This window comes from Saccopteryx bilineata, chromosome 4 (genome assembly GCF_036850765.1).
Source record: "Saccopteryx bilineata isolate mSacBil1 chromosome 4, mSacBil1_pri_phased_curated, whole genome shotgun sequence".
NCBI classification, from domain to species: domain Eukaryota; kingdom Metazoa; phylum Chordata; class Mammalia; order Chiroptera; family Emballonuridae; genus Saccopteryx; species Saccopteryx bilineata.
The window spans coordinates 129086856-129108829 of NC_089493.1; the positions used below are offsets into that span (position 1 = coordinate 129086856).

Genomic DNA, 21974 nt, shown 5'->3' on the forward strand with positions numbered 1-21974 from the left:
CTTCTTTATCTATACATTCATAGGTAAATACTTAAGTTTTTTCTGTATGTTGGCTGCTGCAAATAATGATGCAGTGAACATGGGGTGCATATCTCTTTTTGAGTTAGTGTTTTTGTTTTTGTTGGATAAATACCTGTTGTGGACCGTAAATGGCAAAAAGCCTTTGTAGATTCGAGGCTTAGCAAAAGGCTAAATTCTCCCCCCTTCACCTCCATATTGGCTATGATGCTGAGTATTTGCACCCACTTCACTTGCTTCCTTAAGTTGCTGGAAGCAATTTACATGCCCTTCCTCTTACTCTTTGTTTGTTCAGATGTTGGTTGATTTCGCTTATGCATGGTGGGGGAATTCCTGTTTTAGCCTTGGGAGAGTTCCTGTTTTAGCCTCGGATGTGTAACTTTGTATCAAGGACTTTCTTGATTTGCATATGGCTATATAATAAAGCAAACTGGGGCTATGGGGCACTCGGATATTGCCATCAGCATTGAAGAGTCCTCCCAGTCCCATTTTTTCTTGATGAATATGTTTCCTTAATTCTGCACCGTTATTAGGAACCACACTGGTCTGCGTCAAATACCCAGAAGTAGAATTGTTGGATCATATAATAGTTCTATTTTTAATTTTTTAGGAACCATCATATTTTCAGTATTTTCCATAGTGGATGAATCAGTTTACAGTCCTACCAACAGTACACAAGGATTCCCTTTTTTCCACAACCTCACCAATAGTTGTTATTTCTTGCCTTTTTGATAATAGGCATTCTAACAGGTATGAGGTGATATCTCATTGTGGTTTTGACTTGTGGTTTTTTTGATTAGTGATGTCGATCACTTTTTCATGTACCTGTTGGCTATCTGTATGTTGTCTCTGGAAAAATATGTAATCAGAGCTTCTGCCTGGTTTTTAATTGTATTGTATTGTTTGTTTCTCTGTTTGTTTGTTGCTTTACACTTGTGTGAGTTCTTTATGTGTTTTAGTTATTAACCCCTTATCAGGTAAATCATTTGAAAATATTCAGTATGTTGCCTTTTCATTTTGTTGTTGGTTTCCTTTGTTGTTCAAAAGCTTTTTAGTTTAATTTAGTTCCAATTGTTTATTTTTGCTTTTGTTGGTTTTGCTTTTGGTGTCAGATTCCAAAATAATTGCCAAGACCTTTGTCAGGGAGATGACTGCCTGTGTTTCTTTTAGGGCTTCGTTGTTTCAGGTGTTATGTTTTTAGGTCTTCAACCCACTTTGAGTTAAGCTTTACTTGTGATGTAAGATAGTGGTCCAGTCTTCATCTTTTGCACTTGACTCTCCAGTTCTCCCAAAACCATTTATTGAAGAGACTGTCCTTTCTCCATTGTATAGTTTTGTCTCTATTGTCGTACATTAACTGATCATATATGTGTGGGGTTATTTCTGTTCCATTATTCTATGTGTTTGTTTTCATGCTAATATTGTACTGTTTTAAATACATAGCTTTGTAAATAGTTTGAAATCAGGGAGCAGAATGCCTCCAGCTTGTTCTTTCTCAAGATTGCTTTGGCTCTTTAGGGTCTTTCATGGTTCCATAGAAATTTTAGGATTGTTTATTTCATTTCTCTGGGGAAAAAATGCCATTGGAATTTTGATAGGGATTTCATTAAATCTGTATTTGCTTTGCATAAGCTGGACATTTTAATAATATTAACTTTTCTAATTCATGAGCATGGAATATTTTTCCATTCATTTGTGTCTTCTTCAATTTCTTTCAATTATACATGTCTTACAGTTTTCAGTGCACCAATCTTTTCTTTCCTTGTTTAAATTTATTTTGAGGTATTTTATTCTTTTTGAGGCAGCCATAAGTGGGATTATTTTCATAATTTCTCTTAAGTTCACTATTAGTGTATAGAAATGCAACAGATTTTTTTATGTTGGTTTTTTTATTCTGAGAGTTTACTTAATTTGTTTATTCTGACAGTTTTGGGTTGAGTCTTTATGGCTTTCTCTATACTATAATATCATGTCATATGCAAATAGTGAGTTTTACTTCTTTTTTTTATCAATTCAGTTACCTTTTATTTCTTTTTCTTGCCTAATTGTTTCTAATGTCATGTTGAATAAAAATAGTGAAAGTGGACATCCTTGCCATGTTTCTAGTCTTAGAGAAAGTTTTTAGCTTGTCATCGCTGAGTAGGGTGTTAATTGTGGGTTTGTCACATATGGACTTTTTTTTTTTACATACAGACTTTATTATGTTGAGATATGTTTCCTTCTACCAACTTTGTTGACATTTTTTATTATAAGTAGATACAGAATTTTGTCAAATGCTTTTTCTGCATTTCTTGAGATCATTTTTTTTTTTCATTTTGCTTATATGGTGTATCACATTGATTGATTTGCAGATTTTGAATCCTTGTGTCCTCTCTAAACTTGGGTGAGGTATATGATAAGCACTGTGAGTCATTTTAAGGGTGAAAACATAGAGGTGGAGAGACACAGATTTCTGTGTACCCTTACCTCATCACCATTAAATATAAGATGGCCCCTGTCATCTGCTTCTGTGCTGCTTACTTAAGCCTACTTGGCTCCTGCCCTCCTGATGCAGGGGCTTCTCATCACAGTGAGCTTCCATCTACTTCCCCTTTCTCACACCCTTTTTTAAAAAGATGGGATTCACCTATAGAGGGAAAATGGTAACGGAGTAGGTGGACATTACAACACCCACCTCCCAGAACCAAAGTGGATTACAACTTAACTTAGGAACAATCATCTTTAAAAACCAATTTTGGACTAAACTAAGAGGAATCTATAACCAAGCATCACTGAAGGAACCACACTGAGACTGGTTGGAAAGGCGGAGACAAAGAAAAGGCTGCACCACTCCCAAGAGCGAGAGGCAGCCCAGAAGGTCTCTCACAGTGGGGTGGGTTGCCCGGAGAGTTGTGGGTCCTCAACCCCAGTACCGGAGCCCCATAGACTAGAGGAGGTGTACAGACAGTATTTAGCTGAAGGAATAGCCAGGTTAGTTTGCAAGAGGGAGACAGATCTCTCAGACCCAGGCTCTGTCTTAAAGGGACCCCACAGGAAACCTCATTCACAGCCACTTATCAGGGCTCCAGGAGCAGGAAGCACCAAGAGGACTGGAGTAGCGAGAGGAGACTATAGTCTCAGGGGCACAGGGAGAGACTGTGGGGGACAGCCACCCTGACCTCTGTACTGGGTCACTCTGCAAACCTAAAGTGACCATTTTTCCTGGGAAAACCAAGCCAGCAATTACCCCGCCCACCAGAGACTCTCCTGCTCCAGTCAGTGCAAAGAGATGCTTATAAGCAGGGGGTGCACCAAAGACATAGGTTTTGTGTGCAGAGGTCTGGGCTACACTGCTTCTCCAAACTGCTGAGTACCCTCCAAAGGGTGGGAGGGTCTGCCAAAGGGCGGGAGGGTCTGGCTGCAGCAGCAGCAGCACTTGGCCCGCACAGCAGCAGGGCACAGAGTCCAGTGAGGCAGCCCGTGCAGCGATGGCAAGAGGGGGAGCCTGGATAGGTGAGGGATCCCCAGCACCACGGGGCAGCCCTAGCTGCCACCCGCAAGCCAGTGCACCCAGTAGTGCCAGTGCCTGACTGCCTGAGGAGGTGGCAGCAAGAGGGGGCCGGCAGAAAGGCCACACCCAGGGAATAGAGAGACCACACACACTGCCCAAGAGTAGATAAAAGCCAGCCTAAGAGTGCAGCTGATATTTACAATGGCATCAGGGCCCAGCAGAGGCAGCCACAAATTCTGGATAGCCTGTAGCTCCAATAAGGTTGCTAAGGGCCAGTCATAAGTGATGACCCACTCTAGTCTGTGCCAGGTTCTTGCCAGGGAGGTCCAGGGCTGGTATATCCAGCAGCCAGATACGGAGAGCATCAGCTCAGGACCTAACAATCCTAGTTAGAGTGGTAACTTAAGGAAAGGCTCCTCACATCTGACCAGGCTAAGGCATAGAAAACGCTGACACAAATAGCAAAATAGCAGTAGCAGCAGACAAGTAGCCCACAGTGGATTACAAACAACAACAGAGGCCAACCCCAAAAGATCTAGAAACAACACAAATGAAAGCTGGAGGCAGACGACACCAACCCTATACTCAGCTAGCTACACAAACAACACATCCAAAGGAGACAAAAAGGGAAGATAGAGAAATGCAATTAATATGAATCAACAAGAGAAATCCCCAGAAAAAGAACTGAATGAGATGGAAATAACCAAGATACCAGATGCAGAGTTTAGAATAATGATTGTTAGGATGCTCAAGTATCTTAGAGCAACAATAGATAGACATGATGAGCATCTAAAAAAGAGATAACAAGCATCAAAAAGGACATTGAAATCATAAAAAGTAATCAGACAGGAATGACAAACACAATATCAGAAATGAAGCCTACACTAGAAGGAATTAAAAGCAGGCTGGATGAAACAGAGGATCAAATCAGCAATTTAGAGGACAAGATAAGCAAAAGCATGGAAGCAGAACAGCAAAAAGAGGATCAAAAAGTCTGAGGAAACTCTAAGAGAGCTCTGTGACAACATGAAGAGAAGCAACATCCGCATAATAGGGGTTCCTGAAGGAGAAGAGAAAGAACAAGGGATAGAGAAACTGATTGAAGAAATCATAGCTGAAAATTTCCCTAAGATGATGAAGGAATGAGTCACACAAGTTCAAGAAGCACAGAGAATTTCATTAAAGAACCCAAAGAGACCTACACCAAGACAGATCATAATTAAAATACTAAAGCTAAGAGATAAAGAAAGAATACTAAAACTACAAGAGAAAAGCAGTCAATCATCTACAAAGGAGCCTGCCTAAGGATGACATCTGACTTTTCAACAGAAACACTTGAGGCCAGAAGGGAATGAAAAGAAATATTTAAAGTAATGCAAAACAAGAGCCTACAACCAAGACTTCTTTATCCAGCAAGGCTATCATTTAAAATTGAAGGAGAAATAAAAAGCCTCTCAAACAAAAAAAAAAGCTCAAGGAATTCATTACCACTAAACCAATGCTGAAAGACATGTTAAGGGGCCAGTTGTAAACAGAACAAAAGGGGGAAAAAATTAAAAGAGGAATGTAGATTTAAAGAATAAAATAGCAATAAACAACTACATATCAATAATAACCTTAAATGTAAATGGATTAAATGCTCCAATAAAAGACATAGGGTAGCTGAATGGATAAGAAAACAAGACCTGTACATATGCTGTCTACAAGGGACTCACCTCATAACAAAAGATAGACATAGACTGAAAGTAAAGGGAAAAAAATATTTCATGCAAATGGAAATGAAAAAAAAGCTGGGGTAGCAATACTTATATCTGACAAAATAGGCTTTAAAACAAAGACTATAGTAAGGGATAAAGAAGGTCACTACATAATGATAAAGGGAGCAATCCAACAGGAAGATATAACCATTATAAATACCTATGTGCCTAATATAGGAGCACTTAAATATATAAAGCACCTTTTGATGGATATGAAGGATGAGATCAACAGCAATACTATAATAGTAGGGGATTTCAATACCCCAGTAACATCACTGGATAGATCCTCAAGAAAGAAAATTAACAAAGAAACAACAGCCTTAAAGGACACACTAGATCAACTGGATTTAATAAATAATCTTCAGAACATTTTACCCTAATGCAGCAGAATATACATTCTTTGAAGTGATCATGATACATTCTCTAGGATAGACCACATGTTATGACACAAAACAAGTCTCAATAAATTTAGAAGATTGAAATCATATCAAGCATCTTCTCTGATCACAATGGCATGAAACTAGAAATCAACTACAATAGAAAAACCGAAAAACACTCAAACACTTGGAAACTAAATAGCATGTTATTAAATAACAAATGGGTTAACAATGAGATCAAAAAAGAAATAAAAAATTTTGTTGAAACAAATGAAAATAAACATACAAAAACTCAAAATTTATGGGACACAGCAAAAGCAGTCCTGAGAGGGAAGTTCATAGCATTACAGGCATACCTTAAGAAGCAAGAAAAAGCTTAAATAAACAACTTAACCCTGCATCTAAAAGAACTAGGAAAAGAACAGAGGAAGTAAAGAAAAGGAAATAATAAAGATCAGAGCAGAAATAAATGACATAGAGGCTAAAAAAAACAATACAGAGGATCAATGAAACCAAGAGCTGGTTCTTTGAAAAGGTAAACAAGATTGATGAACCTTGAACGAGACTCACTAAGAAAAAAAAAGAGGATTCAAATAAGTAAAATTAGAAATGAGAGTGGAGAAATAACAACTGAGACAGAAGAAATACAAAGGATTATAAGAAAATACTATGAAGAACTGTATGCCAAAAACTAGACAACCTAGGTGAAATGGACAAATTCCTTGAAACATATAATCTTTCAAAAATCAATCTGGAAGAATCAGAAAATCTAAACAGATCGATTACAACAAATCAGATTGAAACAGTTATCAAAAAACTCCCAACAAACAAAAGCCCTGGGCCAGATGGCTTCACAGGCAAATTCTACCAGATATTCAAAGAAGAACTAACTCCTATCCTTCTCAAGTTATTTCAAAAAATTCAAGAGGAGGGAAGACTTCCAAGTTCCTTTTATGAGGCAAGCATAATCCTCATTCCAAAACCAGGCAAAGACAATAGAAAGAAAGAAAACTATAGGCCAATATCCCTGATGAATTTAGATGCTAAAATTCTCAACAAAATATTAGCAAACCAGATCCAGCAATACATGAAGAAAATCATACATCATGATCAAGTGGGATTTATTCTGGGGAGGCAAGGCTGGTACAATATTTGCAAATCAATCAATGTAATTCATCATATAAACAAAAGGAAGGAGAAAAACCACATGATAATATCAATAGATGTAGAAAAAACATTTGATAAAACCCAGCACCCATTTATGATCAAAACTCTCAGCAAAGGGGGGAATACAGGGAACATACCTCAACATGATAAAGGCCATCTATGACAAACCCACAGCCAACATCATAATCAGTGGGCAAAAATTAAAAGCAATCCCCTTAAGATCAGGACAAGGCAGAGGTGCCCCCCTTTCACCACTCTTATTCCACATAGGTCTGGAAGTCCAAGCCACAGCAATCAGACAACAAGAAGAAATAAAAGGCATCCAAATTGGAAAAGAAGAAATAAAGCCACCATTATTTGCTGATAATATGATACTGTACATAGAAAACCCTAAAGTCTCAGTCAAAAAACTACTGGACCTGATAAATGAATTCAGCAAGGTGGCAGGATATAAAATTAATATTCAGAAATCAGAGGCATTTTTATACACCAACAATGAACTGTCTGAAATAGGAATTAAAAAAAACAATCCCCTTCACTATTGCAACAACAAAAAAATAAAGTACCTAGGAGTAAATTTAACCGAGGTTAAAGACTTGTACTAGGAAAATTATAAAACATTGATAAAAGAAATCAAGGAAGATACAAACAAGTGGAAGCGTATACCGTGTTCATGGATAGGAAGAATAAACATCATTAAAATGTCTATATTACCCTAACCAATTTATAAATTCCTATTAAAATACCAATGGCATACTTTAAAGATATAGATCACATATTCCAAAAATTTATATGGAACCAAAAAAGAACATGAATAGCCTCAGCAATCTTTTTTTTTTTTTTTTCATTTTTCTGAAGCTGGAAACAGGGAGAGACAGTCAGACAGACTCCCGCATGCGCCCGACCGGGATCCACCCGGTACGCCCACCAGGGGCGACGCTCTGCCCACCAGGGGGCGATGCTCTGCCCATCCTGGGCGTAGCCATATTGCGACCAGAGCCACTCTAGCGCCTGGGGCAGAGGCCAAGGAGCCATCCCCAGCGCCCAGGCCATCTTTGCTCCAATGGAGCCTCGGCTGCAGGAGGGGAAGAGAGAGACAGAGAGGAAAGTGCGGCGGAGGGGTGGAGAAGCAAATGGGCGCTTCTCCTGTGTGCCCTGGCCGGGAATCGAACCCGGGTCCTCCGCACGCTAGGCCGACGCTCTACCGCTGAGCCAACCGGCCAGGGCTAGCCTCAGCAATCTTAAAAAAGAATAATAAAGTGGGAGGTATCACACTTCCTGATATCAAGTTATACTACAAAGCCATTGTACTCAAAACAGCCCTGTACTGGCGTAAGAACAGGCATATAGATCAATGGAACAGAACTGAGAACCCAGAAATAAACCCACACTTTTATGGACAACTGATGTTTGACAAAGGAGGTAAGAGCATACATTAAAGTAAAGACAGCCTCTTCAACAAATAGTGTTGGGAAAATTGGACAGCTACCTGCAAAAAAATGAAACTAGACCACCAACTTACACCGTTCACAAAAATAAACTCAAAATGGATAAAAGACTTAAATGTAAGTTGTGAAACCATAATCATCTTGGAAGAAAATATAGGCAGTAAGCTCTCCGATATCTCTCGCAGCAATATATGTTCTGATTTATCTCCACGGGCAAGTGAAATAAAGACAGGATGAACAAATGAGACCATATCAAACTAAGAAGCTTCTGTGCAGCTAAAGACAATGTGAACAAAATAAAAAGACAACCCACACAATGGGAGAACATATTTGACAATACATCTGATAAGGGGTTAATAACTAAATTTATAAAGAACTTGTAAAACTCAACACCAGGAAGATAAACAATCCAATGAAAAATTGGGGAAAAGAAATGAATAGACACTTCTCCAAAGAGGACATACAGATGGCCAATAGGCATATGAAAAAATATTCAACATCACTAATCATTAGAGAAATGCAAATTAAAACCACAATGAGATACCACCTCACACCAGTCAGAATGGCACTCATTAACAAAACAACACATAATAACTGCTAGCAAGGATGTGGAGAAAAAGGAACCCTCCTGCACTGCTGGTGGGAATGCAGACTGGTGCAGCCACTGTTGAAAACAGTATGGAGATTCCTCAAAAAATTAAAAATGGAACTGCCCTTTGACCCAGCCATCCCACTTTTAGGAATATATCCTAAGAACACCAAATCACTGATTCAAAAGAAGAAATACACCCCCATGTTTATTGTAGCATTGGTTACAATAGCCAAGATCTGGAAACAGCCCAAGTGTTTGTCAATGGACGAGTGGATTCAAAAGCTGTGGTACATATATACAATGCGGCCGTGAAAAAGAAGGAAATCTTAGCTTTTGCAACAACATGGATGGACCTGGAAACTATTATGCTAAATAAAATAAGCCAGGCAGACAAAGAAAAATATCATATGATCTCACTCGTTTGAGGAATCCAATGAACAATGTGAACTGAGGAATGGAATAGAGGCAGAGGTCGGATCAAAAGGACCAGAGGGAAAGGGGATGAGAGGATAGAATCAGAGAAGGGAAAAAGATTTGTGAAATTATATATACATAATACAGCATTATAGAGAGAAGGAAAGCAAATCCTGAAGGGTAGAGGGGGGGCATTTGGGGGAGGGGGTGCAAATGCGATGTTAAGGGGAATACGGGGGTGGGGAGGATGTATTTGGTGGGACACTTGAATCTATGTAAACACAATAAATTAAAATCAATAAAAGAATTTGGAATTCATAACTGCTATTGCAATACTTAATTTTAAAAACATTGTATGATTCAGTATTCATGAATCAGTTAGTCTGAAATACTACATTAACAGAATGAAGAATAAAAATTATATGATCATCTCAATATGTATAAAAGCATTTGGCAAAATTTAACACTCTTTCATGATTAAAAAAAAAAAAAAAACTCCCAGCAAATTCAATATAGAAATTGCATTAGTTTTATGAGAGGAGGACTTTGCAGGTAATTATCTTAACTCTTAATAAAATGGTTACTGCTTACATATTGACTAATTAAAACAAGTGTAATCATAGACATCAAATTGGTTCACAGTGTAGGATGATAAATACTCCCTACTCTGGTAGATAATTTACAAAATTAAGAAAAATATCTCAATAACCAATATTTTTTTAATGTGGCTTACTAAAATATGCCTAATCTCAAGTTTTCTTTCTGTTATTACTTAGGAAATAGATATACAAACAAACCTCTCAAAAATAAACATATTCTATTTATAACTGTAAATCTATAAACATCCACCTTTTATCAGCACCTCCCTTCTAGCTCAGAACTGGCAGAAGCTGGAGTCTTGAGACAAGGTTCTAAAGATACCCAAAGAGGGTCAGTTAGATCCTCAGACTTCAGCCTCTATTTCCAGCCACTTCTTTCTATCTCATTGGTCTGATCCAGCACAAATGGCTTCTCCTAAATAAAATTATATATTAAACACAGAAGTGAAATGGTCTTGTGACAACTTGAATTATGTTTTCTTGGAATATATATAGATATCATCCAGCAAATCATGGGGTTCATTTTTTTCCCCCTTTACTTTTCACACCTAGCCTAAATATTCTTCCAAAAGAAATTGTCTCCCTATTTACCAGTGAAAATATATTCCTATATAAAGTCAACTCTGGAACCTTTGAACACTGATTTTAACCCACTTAGTTTTAGAAATGTTTGTTTAAATCAGTCTCAACTTCTGACATTTCTGAGAGTAAGGTTTAGCACACACATTTAAAATCAAGTCACTTGCATACTCAAACTCTTTAAATTAGACCCAGTCTTTTCCTTGGCAGCTTGTTCAGGACAAAGAAGACAAAGCTCTTCATAACTTTATCATCACCCCTTCTCACATTTATATCAATTAATATTACTTTTGTATATGTGTTTTGTTATCTTGTGCAGAGAAAGTTGGGTAGGCAAGAGTTAAGCATCTCACTGCTCTATTTTTATTTTTTTTCCCCAAATCCAAATAAACTTCAGCTCTTATGCTTTACTGGACTGATAATTTTTGACTGCCTATGAGAGGTGTATAAGAGGGTCCTCTAGCGTACTTCTCTCATCTCCCTGGCTTTTCAGCTCCCTTTAGGAATCTGTGATCATTCTCACCACCTTAGTTAGTGATAAACCAGTTAATTATGCCTCAGACTATCTTGACTTTCCTCTTTTAACCTATTCGTTGTGCTCAACTTTCTGTAAGAGGACAATCTGTGAACTCTATTCTTGCGACTCCTCCAAAAAAAAACAAAAAAAAAAACAACTCACATAACTGCTCTAACCTGTCTCATCTTTACCCATACTTCCTCAGGCAGCAGCTGCTTCATTAGCCTCCCCAATACTCCTTCCAGACTTGTTTAACAAGGGTGGGCATGTATCTGTGCCAGGCTCACTCCTAATGCCAACTGATGCTTGCAGGGTGGTGAGAGGAGAAAGCATACTCACATATAGTGATGTGAGATTATGTGCCTTGCTTACTCAGCAAAGGGAATATAATCTGATTAGAAATGCAGTGACCACACACGACTGCAGTAGGTACAGTGAATCTCAGCAGAGCTTTCCCTAATCTGGTTGTCAGATGACACTGGATTTTGTCAGACTCTGCAAAACCTCACTTTTGGCTAAGCCATACCCCTTTTTATACTTGTGATTTATGTTATACTGCAAAAATTTATCAGCCAGCTTCTGGCTAAGGGGGTGTTTACAAGCATTGGATTCACATCTGCATCTTTTTCTAACATTGAAACTATCAGTGCTGGCCCTGGCCAGGTAGCTCAGTTGGTTAGAGTGTTGCCATGATATGCAAGGTTGTGGGTTCAATCCCTGGTCAGGACACATACAAGAATCAACCAATGAGTACATCGATAAGTAGAACAACAAATCAATGTTTCTATCTCTCTCTCTCCCTCACCCTCTCCATCCCTTCCTCTCTCTCTAAAGTCAATAAATTAAAACAAATTATTTTTAAAGGACTGCGCCATGAAAGCTGACTCAGCTCCAGTGTTTCTGTACACTTGTCAGCATTCTAGAAATCACAGTGCCCTTCACGTTTTCTGTTAGAATCGTTGCGTTTTATTGTTGGTATTATTGACATCTCTCGAGAGTCAGACTATTTCATCATTGCATGTTGAAATCTTTTTCCTTGATTTGTCATTGGCTTTTTTGAAGAATTTTATTGGCATATAACTTATATACAATAAAATGTGCCCATTGAGTTCACTGAGTTTTGATAAATGTATACAACTCTATGAACCACCATCACAATTAGGATGTGGAACATTTTTCTTATCCCCAAATGTTTCCGCATGCCCACCCACGTCCATCCCCGGGCAGCCACTTTTTGACTTTCTTCTCTGCTTTTGGTCATTACAGATTATGTTTTCTTTGCTAAAAATCACAGTAAATGGAATTATATGGTATGTCACTTTTATGTTGTCTTTTTCTTCTTCTTCTTCTTTTTAAGTGAGAAGAGGGGAGACAGAGAGGCAGACTCTCATGCACCCTGACCAGGATCCACCTGGCAACACCCACCTGGGGCCAATGCTCTAATCCAGTGTTTTTCAACCAGTGTGCCGTGAGACATGGTCAGGTGTGCCGTGGGGAAATTAAACATGGGTCCCCAAACTACGGCCCATGTGCCAGATACGGCCTTCGGAGGCTATTTATCCAGCCCACCGCCAGCCGCCTCCATCCGAACATAAACAATTCCTCCAGCTGTCAGCGACGGGAAGAGTGGAGGCACAGGGAACGCTCACTGACCAATCACCCGACCACTAGCGATGAACCAATAGTAGGCCGCCTCTCATCCACAACCAGGAAGGTCCCGCTCGGGCTGCCACGCACTTGTCATTGTGTGGCCGTGGCGAGTAGTTGAAGCCGCTTCTCCTCCCCATGGTCCCGATTTCTAATCCTGGTCAGGACTGGAGGTAAATGTTGCCACCACTAGATGAAGCCTCAGCCTCAGCTGGTTATGTCTATCCTGATGGTGTATATAGATATTTGACCTTTTTCTTTTTAAAAGAGGCCCCGCAGAGGGTGATATACAATGCATCACAGTGTTATCTAACTTTAAAGCTAAAGTTTGCTGATCTTCCTTTGGACAGATTTTGGTTATCTGTTGCCAAGGAGTTCCTCATTCTGGCCAACAAAGCTATTTTGACATTGCTCCCGTTTTCAATCACATATCTATGTGAGTTGAGCTTCTCAAGCTTGACTGAGATAAAAACTAAAAACAGAGAGAGACTGAGAACTGTTGAGGAGAGCTTCATGTGTGTCTTTCTACCATTCCTGCCAGGATATCCCTTTTGTGTTCATCGAAACAGGCCCAGGTTTCACACTGAGTATAAATACATTTAGAAACTATATTATTAACTATATGTATAATATGTACTGTGTTAGAGTGTCATTTTGTGTCATTTTGGTAGGTGGTGTGCCCCAGGATTTTGTAAATGTAAAAAATGTGCCGCGGCTCACTGCTCTAATCAACTGAGTTGCCCTTCGCACCCAGGGCTGACACTTGAACCAGTTGAGCCACTGGCTGCAGGAAGGGAAGGAAGAGAGAGAGAAGGGGGAGAGGGAAGAGAAGAGAAGCAGATGGTTGCTTCTCATGTGTGCCCTGACCAGGGATTGAACCTGGAACATCTGCATACCGGGCTGATGCTCTATCCACAAGCCAACTGGCCAGGGCCATGTTAGCTTCTTTTACCCAGCATAATGTTTTTGAGACTTGTTCGTGTTGATTTGTGTATCATGTTCTCTTTGATTGCTGATTAGAATGTCATTTTATGGAGGTACCACAATGTGTTTATTCATTCATCTGTGTTGGATATTTATTTGGGTTATTTCCATGTTGGGGCAATTATGAATAAGACTATCAGCTGGTTTCTCAACAGAAACATTTCAGGCTGAAAAGATTGGCACAAAATATTCGCAGTGATGAAAAGCAAAGATGTACAACCAAGACTCCTCCATCCAGCAAGGCTATCATTTAAAATTGAAGGAAAAATAAAGAGCTCCTCAGGCAAGAAAAACCTAAAGGAACTTATTACCACCAAATCAATATTACAAGAAATTTTCAATGGACTTCTTCAAGAAGAAAGAAAAAAAGAGAAGAATAACATAATTATAAAGAATAAAATAGCAATAAATATGTACCTATCAATAGTCACTTTAAGTGTAAATGGTTTTGATGCTTCTGTCAAAAGACATAGGGTAACTGAATGGATAAGAAAAGAAAGCTCATATATATGCTGTCTACAAGAGACCCACCTCAGAACCAAAGACACACACAGACTGAAAGTAAAGGGGTGAAAAAAGATGTTTTATGTAAATAGAAATGAAAATAAGCTAGGTGGGCAATACTCATATCAGACAAAATAGACTTTAAAACGAAGGCTAAAGTAAGAAACAAAGAAGTACATTACATAATGATAAAGGGATCAATCCAACAAGAAGATATAACCCTTGTAAATATTTATACACCCAATATAAGTGCACCTAAATATATAAAGCAAATCTTGATGGACATAATTGTTAGAATCCATTGGAGTCCGAAAAGACTAGTGTAACAGGCTTTATTGAAAGGAAGAAAGGAACCCTGCTGGGCTGACTCGTAAGGGAGAGTTGCGCCAGGCACAGGCAGGACCGTGCTTTCCTAAAGGTTAGGGGGGGAGGGGTAGGAAGGGCTGTGGGGTTTTCAATCATCCAGGACTTCTTGGCTTATGACATCAAACATTCCTTTGTGCTTGGTCATCTTTCACCAGCCCTGAAACAAGACTTACTGGCAGGGTTAAAGAAATGAAACCTAAGAATAATGGGAGAAATAGACAGCAATACAGTCATAGTAGGGGATTTTAATGCTCCATTGCCATCAATGGATAGATCTTCCAGACAGAAAATCAACAGGGAAACAGAAGCCTTAAATGATACACTGTATCAGCTGGACTTAATTGACATTTTCAGAGCATTTCTCCCTAAAGCAGCAGAATATGCATTCTTTTCAAGTACACATGGAACATTTTCTAGGATAGTCCACATGTTCGGACACAAAAGAAGTCTCAATAAATTTTAGAAGATTGAAATCATACCAAGCATCTTCTCTGACTACAATGGTGTGAAACTAGAAATCAGTTACAAGAAAAAATTGAAAACACACAAAGATGTGGAGGCTAAGCCTGACCAGGTGGTGGCGCAGTGGATAGAGCATCGAACTGGGATGCGGAAGGACCCAGGTTCGAGACCCCGAGGTCGCCAGCTTGAGCACAGGCTCATCTGGCTTGAGCAAGGCTCACCAGCTTGGACCCAAGGTTGCTGGCTCGAGCAAGGGGTTACTCGGTCTGCTGCAGCCCCGCGGTCAAGGCACATATGAGAAAGCAATCAATGAACAACTAAGGTGTCGCAACGAAAAACTGATGATTGATGCTTCTCATCTCTCTCCATTCCTGTCTGTCTGTCCCTATTATCCCTCTCTCTGACTCTCTCTCTGTCCCTGTAAAAAAAAAAAAAAAAAAAAAAAAAAAAAAAAAAGAGGCAATTAGACTAAATAAAATATGACCAGTCTCCGGCCTCAAGGACCAGTCCTTGGAAAATAGCGCTCCTTAAAGATGTGGAGGCTAAATAACTGTTACGAAGCAGTGAATGAGTCAAAAGTGAGATCAAGGAAGAAATCAGAAGATATCTTGAGAGAGATGAAAATGGGAACACAACAACCCAATATTTATGGGAATAATAATAGTCCTAAGAAGAAAATTCATAGCATTACAAGCCTACCTCAAGAAAACAAGAAAAATCTCAACTAATTTGACCTTACACATAAAGGAACTAGAAAAAGAACAACAAACAAAGACCAAAGAGAGTAGAAGGACAGAAATGATAAAGATCAGACTGGAAATAAAAGAGAATCTAAAAAACAAAAACAAAGAAAAAACCCAAGAGATCAATGAAACCAGGTGCTGGATTTTTAAAAAAAGATAAACAAGATTGACAAACCTTTAACCAGGCTCATCAAGAAAAAAAGAGGACATAAATAAAAAACATCAGAAATGAAAGAGGCGAAGTAACAACTGATACCACAAAGGATTATAAGAAAATGTGGTGAACAACTACATGCCAACAAGTTGGACAATCTGGAAGACTTGGATAAATTTTTAGAAATAGACAACCTCTCAAAACGAAATAAAAAAGAAACGGAAAATCTGACCAGACCAATTACAACTAATGAAATCAAAGCAGTAATAAAAAACAGTGCAACAACAACAACAAAAAGTCCGGTACTGAACAGCTTCAACTGTGGATTTTAACAAGCATTCAAAGAAGAACTAACACCTATTCTTTTCAAACAATTCCAAAATATTCATAGAGAAGACTTCCAAGCTCAGTTTTTAAGACAAACATTATCCTAACTCCAAAACCAGGTAAAGACACTACAAAGAAAGAAAATTATAGACCAATGTGCCTTGTGAACATAGTTGCAAAAATCTTCAACAAAATATTAATGAACAATAAATTAAAAGATCATACAACATGATCAAATGGGATTTATTTCTGGGACGCAAGTTTGGTCTAATATCTGCAAATCAATTAATTGATACATACACCACATAAACAAAATGAAAGATTAAAATCATACAATAGATGCAGGAAAAGCATTTGACAAAATCCTGCATCCAGTTATGATAGAAGGTCTCAGTAAAATGGGGGAAGAGGAAATATATCTGAACATAATAAAGGCCATCTATGACAACCCCACAGCTAATAACATAGTTAATGGTTAAAAGCTGAAGGCTTTTCCTTAACATCAGAAACAAGACAGTATTGTCCATTTTTACCACTCTTACTCAACACAGTAGTGGAAGTCCTAGCCACAGCAATTAGACCAGAAGTCAAAGTAAAAGGCATCCAAATTGGGAAAGGAAGAAATGAAACTGTCATTATTTGCATATGTATAAAGAACCCTGAAAATTCCACCAAAAATCTATTGGAACTGATAAATTAATTCCGTAAAGTAGCAGGATACAAAATTAATATTTAGAAATCAGTCACACTTTTATACACCAATAAAGAACTAAAAGAAACAAATTAAGAAAACTATCCCATTCACAACTGCATCAAAAAGAATAAAATACTTAGGAATAAATTTAGTTAAAAGGTAAAAGAGCTATACTCAAAAAACTGTAAGACATCAAAGAAAGAAATTGAGGAACATAGAAATAAATGTAACACCATATTATGCTTATGGATTGGAAGAATTAACATTGTTAAAATGTTCATACTACCCAAAGCAATCTACATAGTCAATGCAGTTCCTTTCAAAATGCCAATGGCATTTTTCAAAGAACTAGAATAAATAGTTTAACAATTTATATGGAACCACAAAACAGCCTGAATAGCCACAGCATTCTTGAGAAAGAACAAAGTTTGAGGTATGATATTTCCTGATGTCACTATAGTACAAGGTTATAGTAATCAAAATAGCATGGTCCTGCATGAATACAGACACACAGATTAATAAAACAAGAGAACTGAGAATAATACCAACCTATATGGTCAATTAATCTATGACTAAGGAAGCGAAAATATACAAGGAAGAGACGTTCTCTTTAATAAATGGTGTTGGGCCTGACAAGGTGGTGGTGCAGTGGATACAGCGTCAAACTGGGATGCGAAGATCTGAAAGCCCTGAAGTCGCCGGCTTGAGCGGGGGGCTCACCAACTTGAGCACAGGGTCGCTTGTTTGAGCATAGGATCATACACATGACCCCATTGTTACTGGCTTGAGCAAGAGGTCACTTGCTGTGCTGTAGACTGCCCCCCTCAAGGTACATAAAAGAAAGCAATCAATGAACAACTAAAGAGACTAAGGAGCCACAAGAAAGAATTGATGCTTATCTCTCTCCCTTCATGCCTGTCTATCCCTATCTGTCCCTCTCTCTGTCTCTGTCACACACACACGGACACACACACACACACACACACACACAAATTAATAAATGCTGTTGGGAAAACTGGACAGACACAGGCAAAAGAATGAAACTTTGTCACTTTCTTATACCATATAGAAAAATAAACTCAAAATGGCTTAAAAACTGAAACGTAAGACCTGAAAACATAAAACTCCAAGAGGAAAACATAGGTAGTAAATTCTTTTGACATCACTCTTAGTAGCATTATTTTGGATGTGTCTCCTCGGGCAGGGGATACAAAAGAAAAAATAAACAAATGGGACTACGTCAAACAAAAAGTTTTGCACAGCAAAGGAAACCATGAAGAAAATCAAAAGACAATCTAGTCTACTGAATAGAAGAAGATATTCACCAATGATACACCTGATAATAAGTTAATATCCAAAATATAAGAAACTTATACAACTTAGCACCAAAATAACAATCTGATTAAAAATTGAGCAGGGGACCTGAATAGACATTTTCCCAAAGAGGTCATACAGATGACCCATGAAAAGTTGTTCGACAGCACTCCTTATACTGTACTGTGCATTTAGGTTCCCTGGGCTCTTAGTAAATGCTGATTGTGAATAAGCAGGTTGTGGTATGTCTCAGATACTGCATCGCTAACAAACTCTTGGGTGATACGGTTGCTGCTAATGTATGGACACACTCTGAGGGACAGGTCATAGGTTATTCCTGCCTTCAGCTCTGGTGGATAATGCTGTAGAGATTCCCAAAGTGATCATGCTTAATTTGTATGTTCAGTAATAATTTTTCAGAGCGAGCCACATTCTTTTTTTTTTTTTTTTTTTTTTTTTTTTTTTTTTTTTTACAGAGGCAGAGATAGACAGGGACAGACAGACAGGAACGGGGAGAGATGAGAAGCATCAATCATCAGTTTCTCGTTGCACGTTGCGACTTCTTAGTTGTTCATTGATTGCTTTCTCACATGTGCCTTGACCGCGGGCCTTCAGCAGACCAAGTAACCCCCTGCTGGAGCCAGCGACCTTGGGTCTAAGCTGGTGAGCTCTTTGCTCAAGCCAGATGAGCCCGCACTCAAGCTGGCGACCTCAGGGTCTTGAACCTGGGTCCTTCCGCATCCCAGTCTGACGCTCTATCCACTGCGCCACCACCTGGTCAGGTGCGAGCCACATTCTTGACAACAGTTGGTATTTTGTTTTTATTTTGTTAATTTTGGTAGGCATCTAGTGATATCTCATTATGGTTTTAATTTCTGTTTTTCCCTTATATGTGTTGATCATCTAGATATCCTCTTTTGTGAGGTGTCTGATGGTTAGGACATCACTAACCATCAGAGAAATGCAAATTAAAACCTGAACAAGATATCACCTTATACCTATCAGAATGGCTATCATCAATAAATCAATAAACAATGTTGGTAAGTATGAAGAGAAAGGGAACTTTTGTGCATTGTTGGTGGGACTGTAAATTGGTGTAGCCATTATGGAAAACAGTATGGTGTTTCCTCAGGAAATTAAACATAGAACCACCATATAATTCAGTGATCCTACTTTTGGGTATGTATCTGAAGAGATCCAAAACACTAATTTAGAAAGATATATGCACCTGCCTGACCAGGCGGTACAGTGGATAGAGCATTGGACTGGAACACAGAGGACCCAGGTTCGAAACCCTGAATTGCTGGCTTGAGCACAGGCTCATCAGACTTGAGCATGGGCTCACCAGCTTGAGTGAGGGGTCTCTGGCTTGAGTGTGGTCCCTGGTTTGAGCCCAAGGTCACTGGCTTGAGCAAGGGGTCACTCATCCTGCTGTAGCCCCCCCCCCTTCCAGTCAAGGCACATATGAGAGAGTATTCACTAAACAACTAAGGAGCTGCAATGAAGAATTGATGCTTCTCATCTCTCTCCCTTCCTGTCTGTCAGTCCCTATCTGTCCCTCTCTCTGACTCTCTCTCTGTCTCTGTAAAAAAAAAAGACATGTGCACCTTATGTTCATTGCAGTGTTGTCTATAATAGCCAAGATATGAAAGCAACCTAAGTGCCCATTGATAGATGAATGGGTAAAGAAGATGTGGTGCATACATACAGTGGAATACTACTCAGCCATAAAAATGAAATATTGCCATTTGTGACAACATGGGTGGACCTAGAAGGTATTATACTAATAAAAATAAGTCAGAGAAAGACAAATAGCATATGATTTCACTTACATTTGGAATCTAAAAAACAGAGTAAATGAACAAACAATACAGAAACAAACTCTTAGATACAGAGAACGGACTGATGGTTGCCAGAGGGGAGGGGTGAGTAGGGTGACTGGGTAAAAAAGGGGAAGGGATTAAAATATACAAATTCCCAGTTATCAAAACAGTCATGGGGATGTAAAGTACAGCATAGGCAATGCAGTCAATGATATTGTAAAACTATATGTGGTGCCAGGTGGGCACTGGACTAACCAGGGGAATTGATTTGTATAAGTGTATAAAGACAACGTTCTACACCTGAAACTAGCATAATATTGCACATCAACTATAATGGAAATTGTTTTAGATTTTAAAGACAAAAATAGGCTGCTCAGAACATTCTAGTACATGTCTTTCCATGAACACTTGCATGTATTTTTGTTGGGCATGTAACTAGGAATGAAATGGAAAAAAAGGTTGAAGTAGAGTGAATGAGTTACAGGACAGCACTCCTCATACTGTACTGTGCATTTAGGTTCCCTGGGCTCTTAGTAAATGCTGATTGTGAATAAGCAGGGTTGTGGTATGTCTCAGATACCGCATCGCTAACAAACTCTTGGGTGATATGGTTGCTGCTATGTATGGACACACTCTGAGGGACAGGTCATAGGTTATTCCTGCCTTCAGCTCTGGTGGATACTGCTGTAGAGATTCCCAAAGTGATCATGCTTAATTTGTATGTTCAGTAATAATTTTTCAGAGCGAGCCACATTCTTGACAACAGTTGGTATTTTGTTTTTATTTTGTCAATTTTGGTAGGCATCTAGTGATATCTCATTATGGTTTTAATTTCTATTTTTCCAATTACTAATGAAATTGTGGGTTTTTTCCCTTATATGTGTTGATCATCTAGATATCCTCTTTTGTGAGGTATCTGTTGAAATCTTCTGCTCATTTTCCTATTTATCATTGATTTAGTTTTTATTTCTGCTGTTATTTTTTATTCTTTCATTACCTTGTTTCTGTAATTGCATCTCTTTTTCTTTTCTTAGTTCTTTAGTATTATACTTATGTCTATCTTACTCCTAAACAAACCTCAATCTGTGGCTCAATGGCTTAACTTCTGATCTTTCATCTTGTTTCAAAGAAAAAAAAATATTAAATTTTATTAAATTGCATACAATGCAATCTTAACTAAAATTTACCTGTTTACAGATTCTTTTCAAAATTATATGCCCCCTTTTATATCTTGTGTTGTATTTTCCTCTTTCTTTATTTCAGAATGATGTCATAAACCCAGAATAGTTTTTTCTCTCCCCCTTCTCCTCCTGCTTCCTCTCACCACCACCCCCCCCCCTCAGCCTTCTCTCCCTTCCTTTTCTCCTTTTAGTTATCCTTATGCTTGGAGGAGTCTCTTCTAGAGACCTGTGGATGAATGCATCTGCAGTGACCTTACCGTCCTTGGATACTAATAGATTTTCCTTTCGAGTATTACATAAGAGACCCAGTTAATAGAAATTTACATTTTGTTCATCAACCCAGAAGCTCAGGAGCCTGTCCTGGCAGGGGAGTGATGTCTCTCCGTCCAGCTCCTTCTATGAGGAATGGGTACTTTGCTAGCCGCAAGGCAAGTTGTATGCTGTAGCTATCTGTCCACCTGCCTGGCATGTCTGCCCACTGTTTCTGGGAGAAATTCTTAGCTGTTCTAGTTCATTGGTAAGTGTGCTGCAGTGCACATCCCTGATCCCAGTTATTTCCTATGCTCTTGACTGCTTGTGGATTCCAGATGGAGGGTTCCTTATTTTCCCCTCCAGTCCACCCCTGCCTAGCTCTTACCTTCCTGTGAATGGTGTTTTTGCCAGAATCTCCTCTGCTTTCTCTCCTGGTCACAGCATTCCTTTCTCAGGAAGATAAGTCTGGTTGGCTCTTGGCATCTTTCTTTTATCCAGGTCTATCTTAACATGTCTTTCAGAAATTCTTCAGCAGTGTTGTCGTGAGTGACATCCACTCTTAGTT

General features: G+C 38.8%; 2 protein-coding genes across 2 annotated transcripts in view; both read left to right on the forward strand.

Annotated features, from left to right (window-relative positions):
• BBS4 (Bardet-Biedl syndrome 4) overlaps positions 1-15044 on the forward strand; it is a 948798-nt gene extending 933754 nt beyond the window's left edge. The window contains exon 16 of the mRNA XM_066278068.1: positions 15025-15044. Within this exon, the coding sequence (XP_066134165.1) occupies positions 15025-15029 (5 nt within the window). The 3' untranslated portion in view covers positions 15030-15044. The remainder of the gene's footprint in view (positions 1-15024) is intronic.
• Positions 1-21974, forward strand: part of REC114 (REC114 meiotic recombination protein) — a 109177-nt gene that overhangs the window by 32042 nt on the left and 55161 nt on the right. The window lies entirely within an intron of this gene.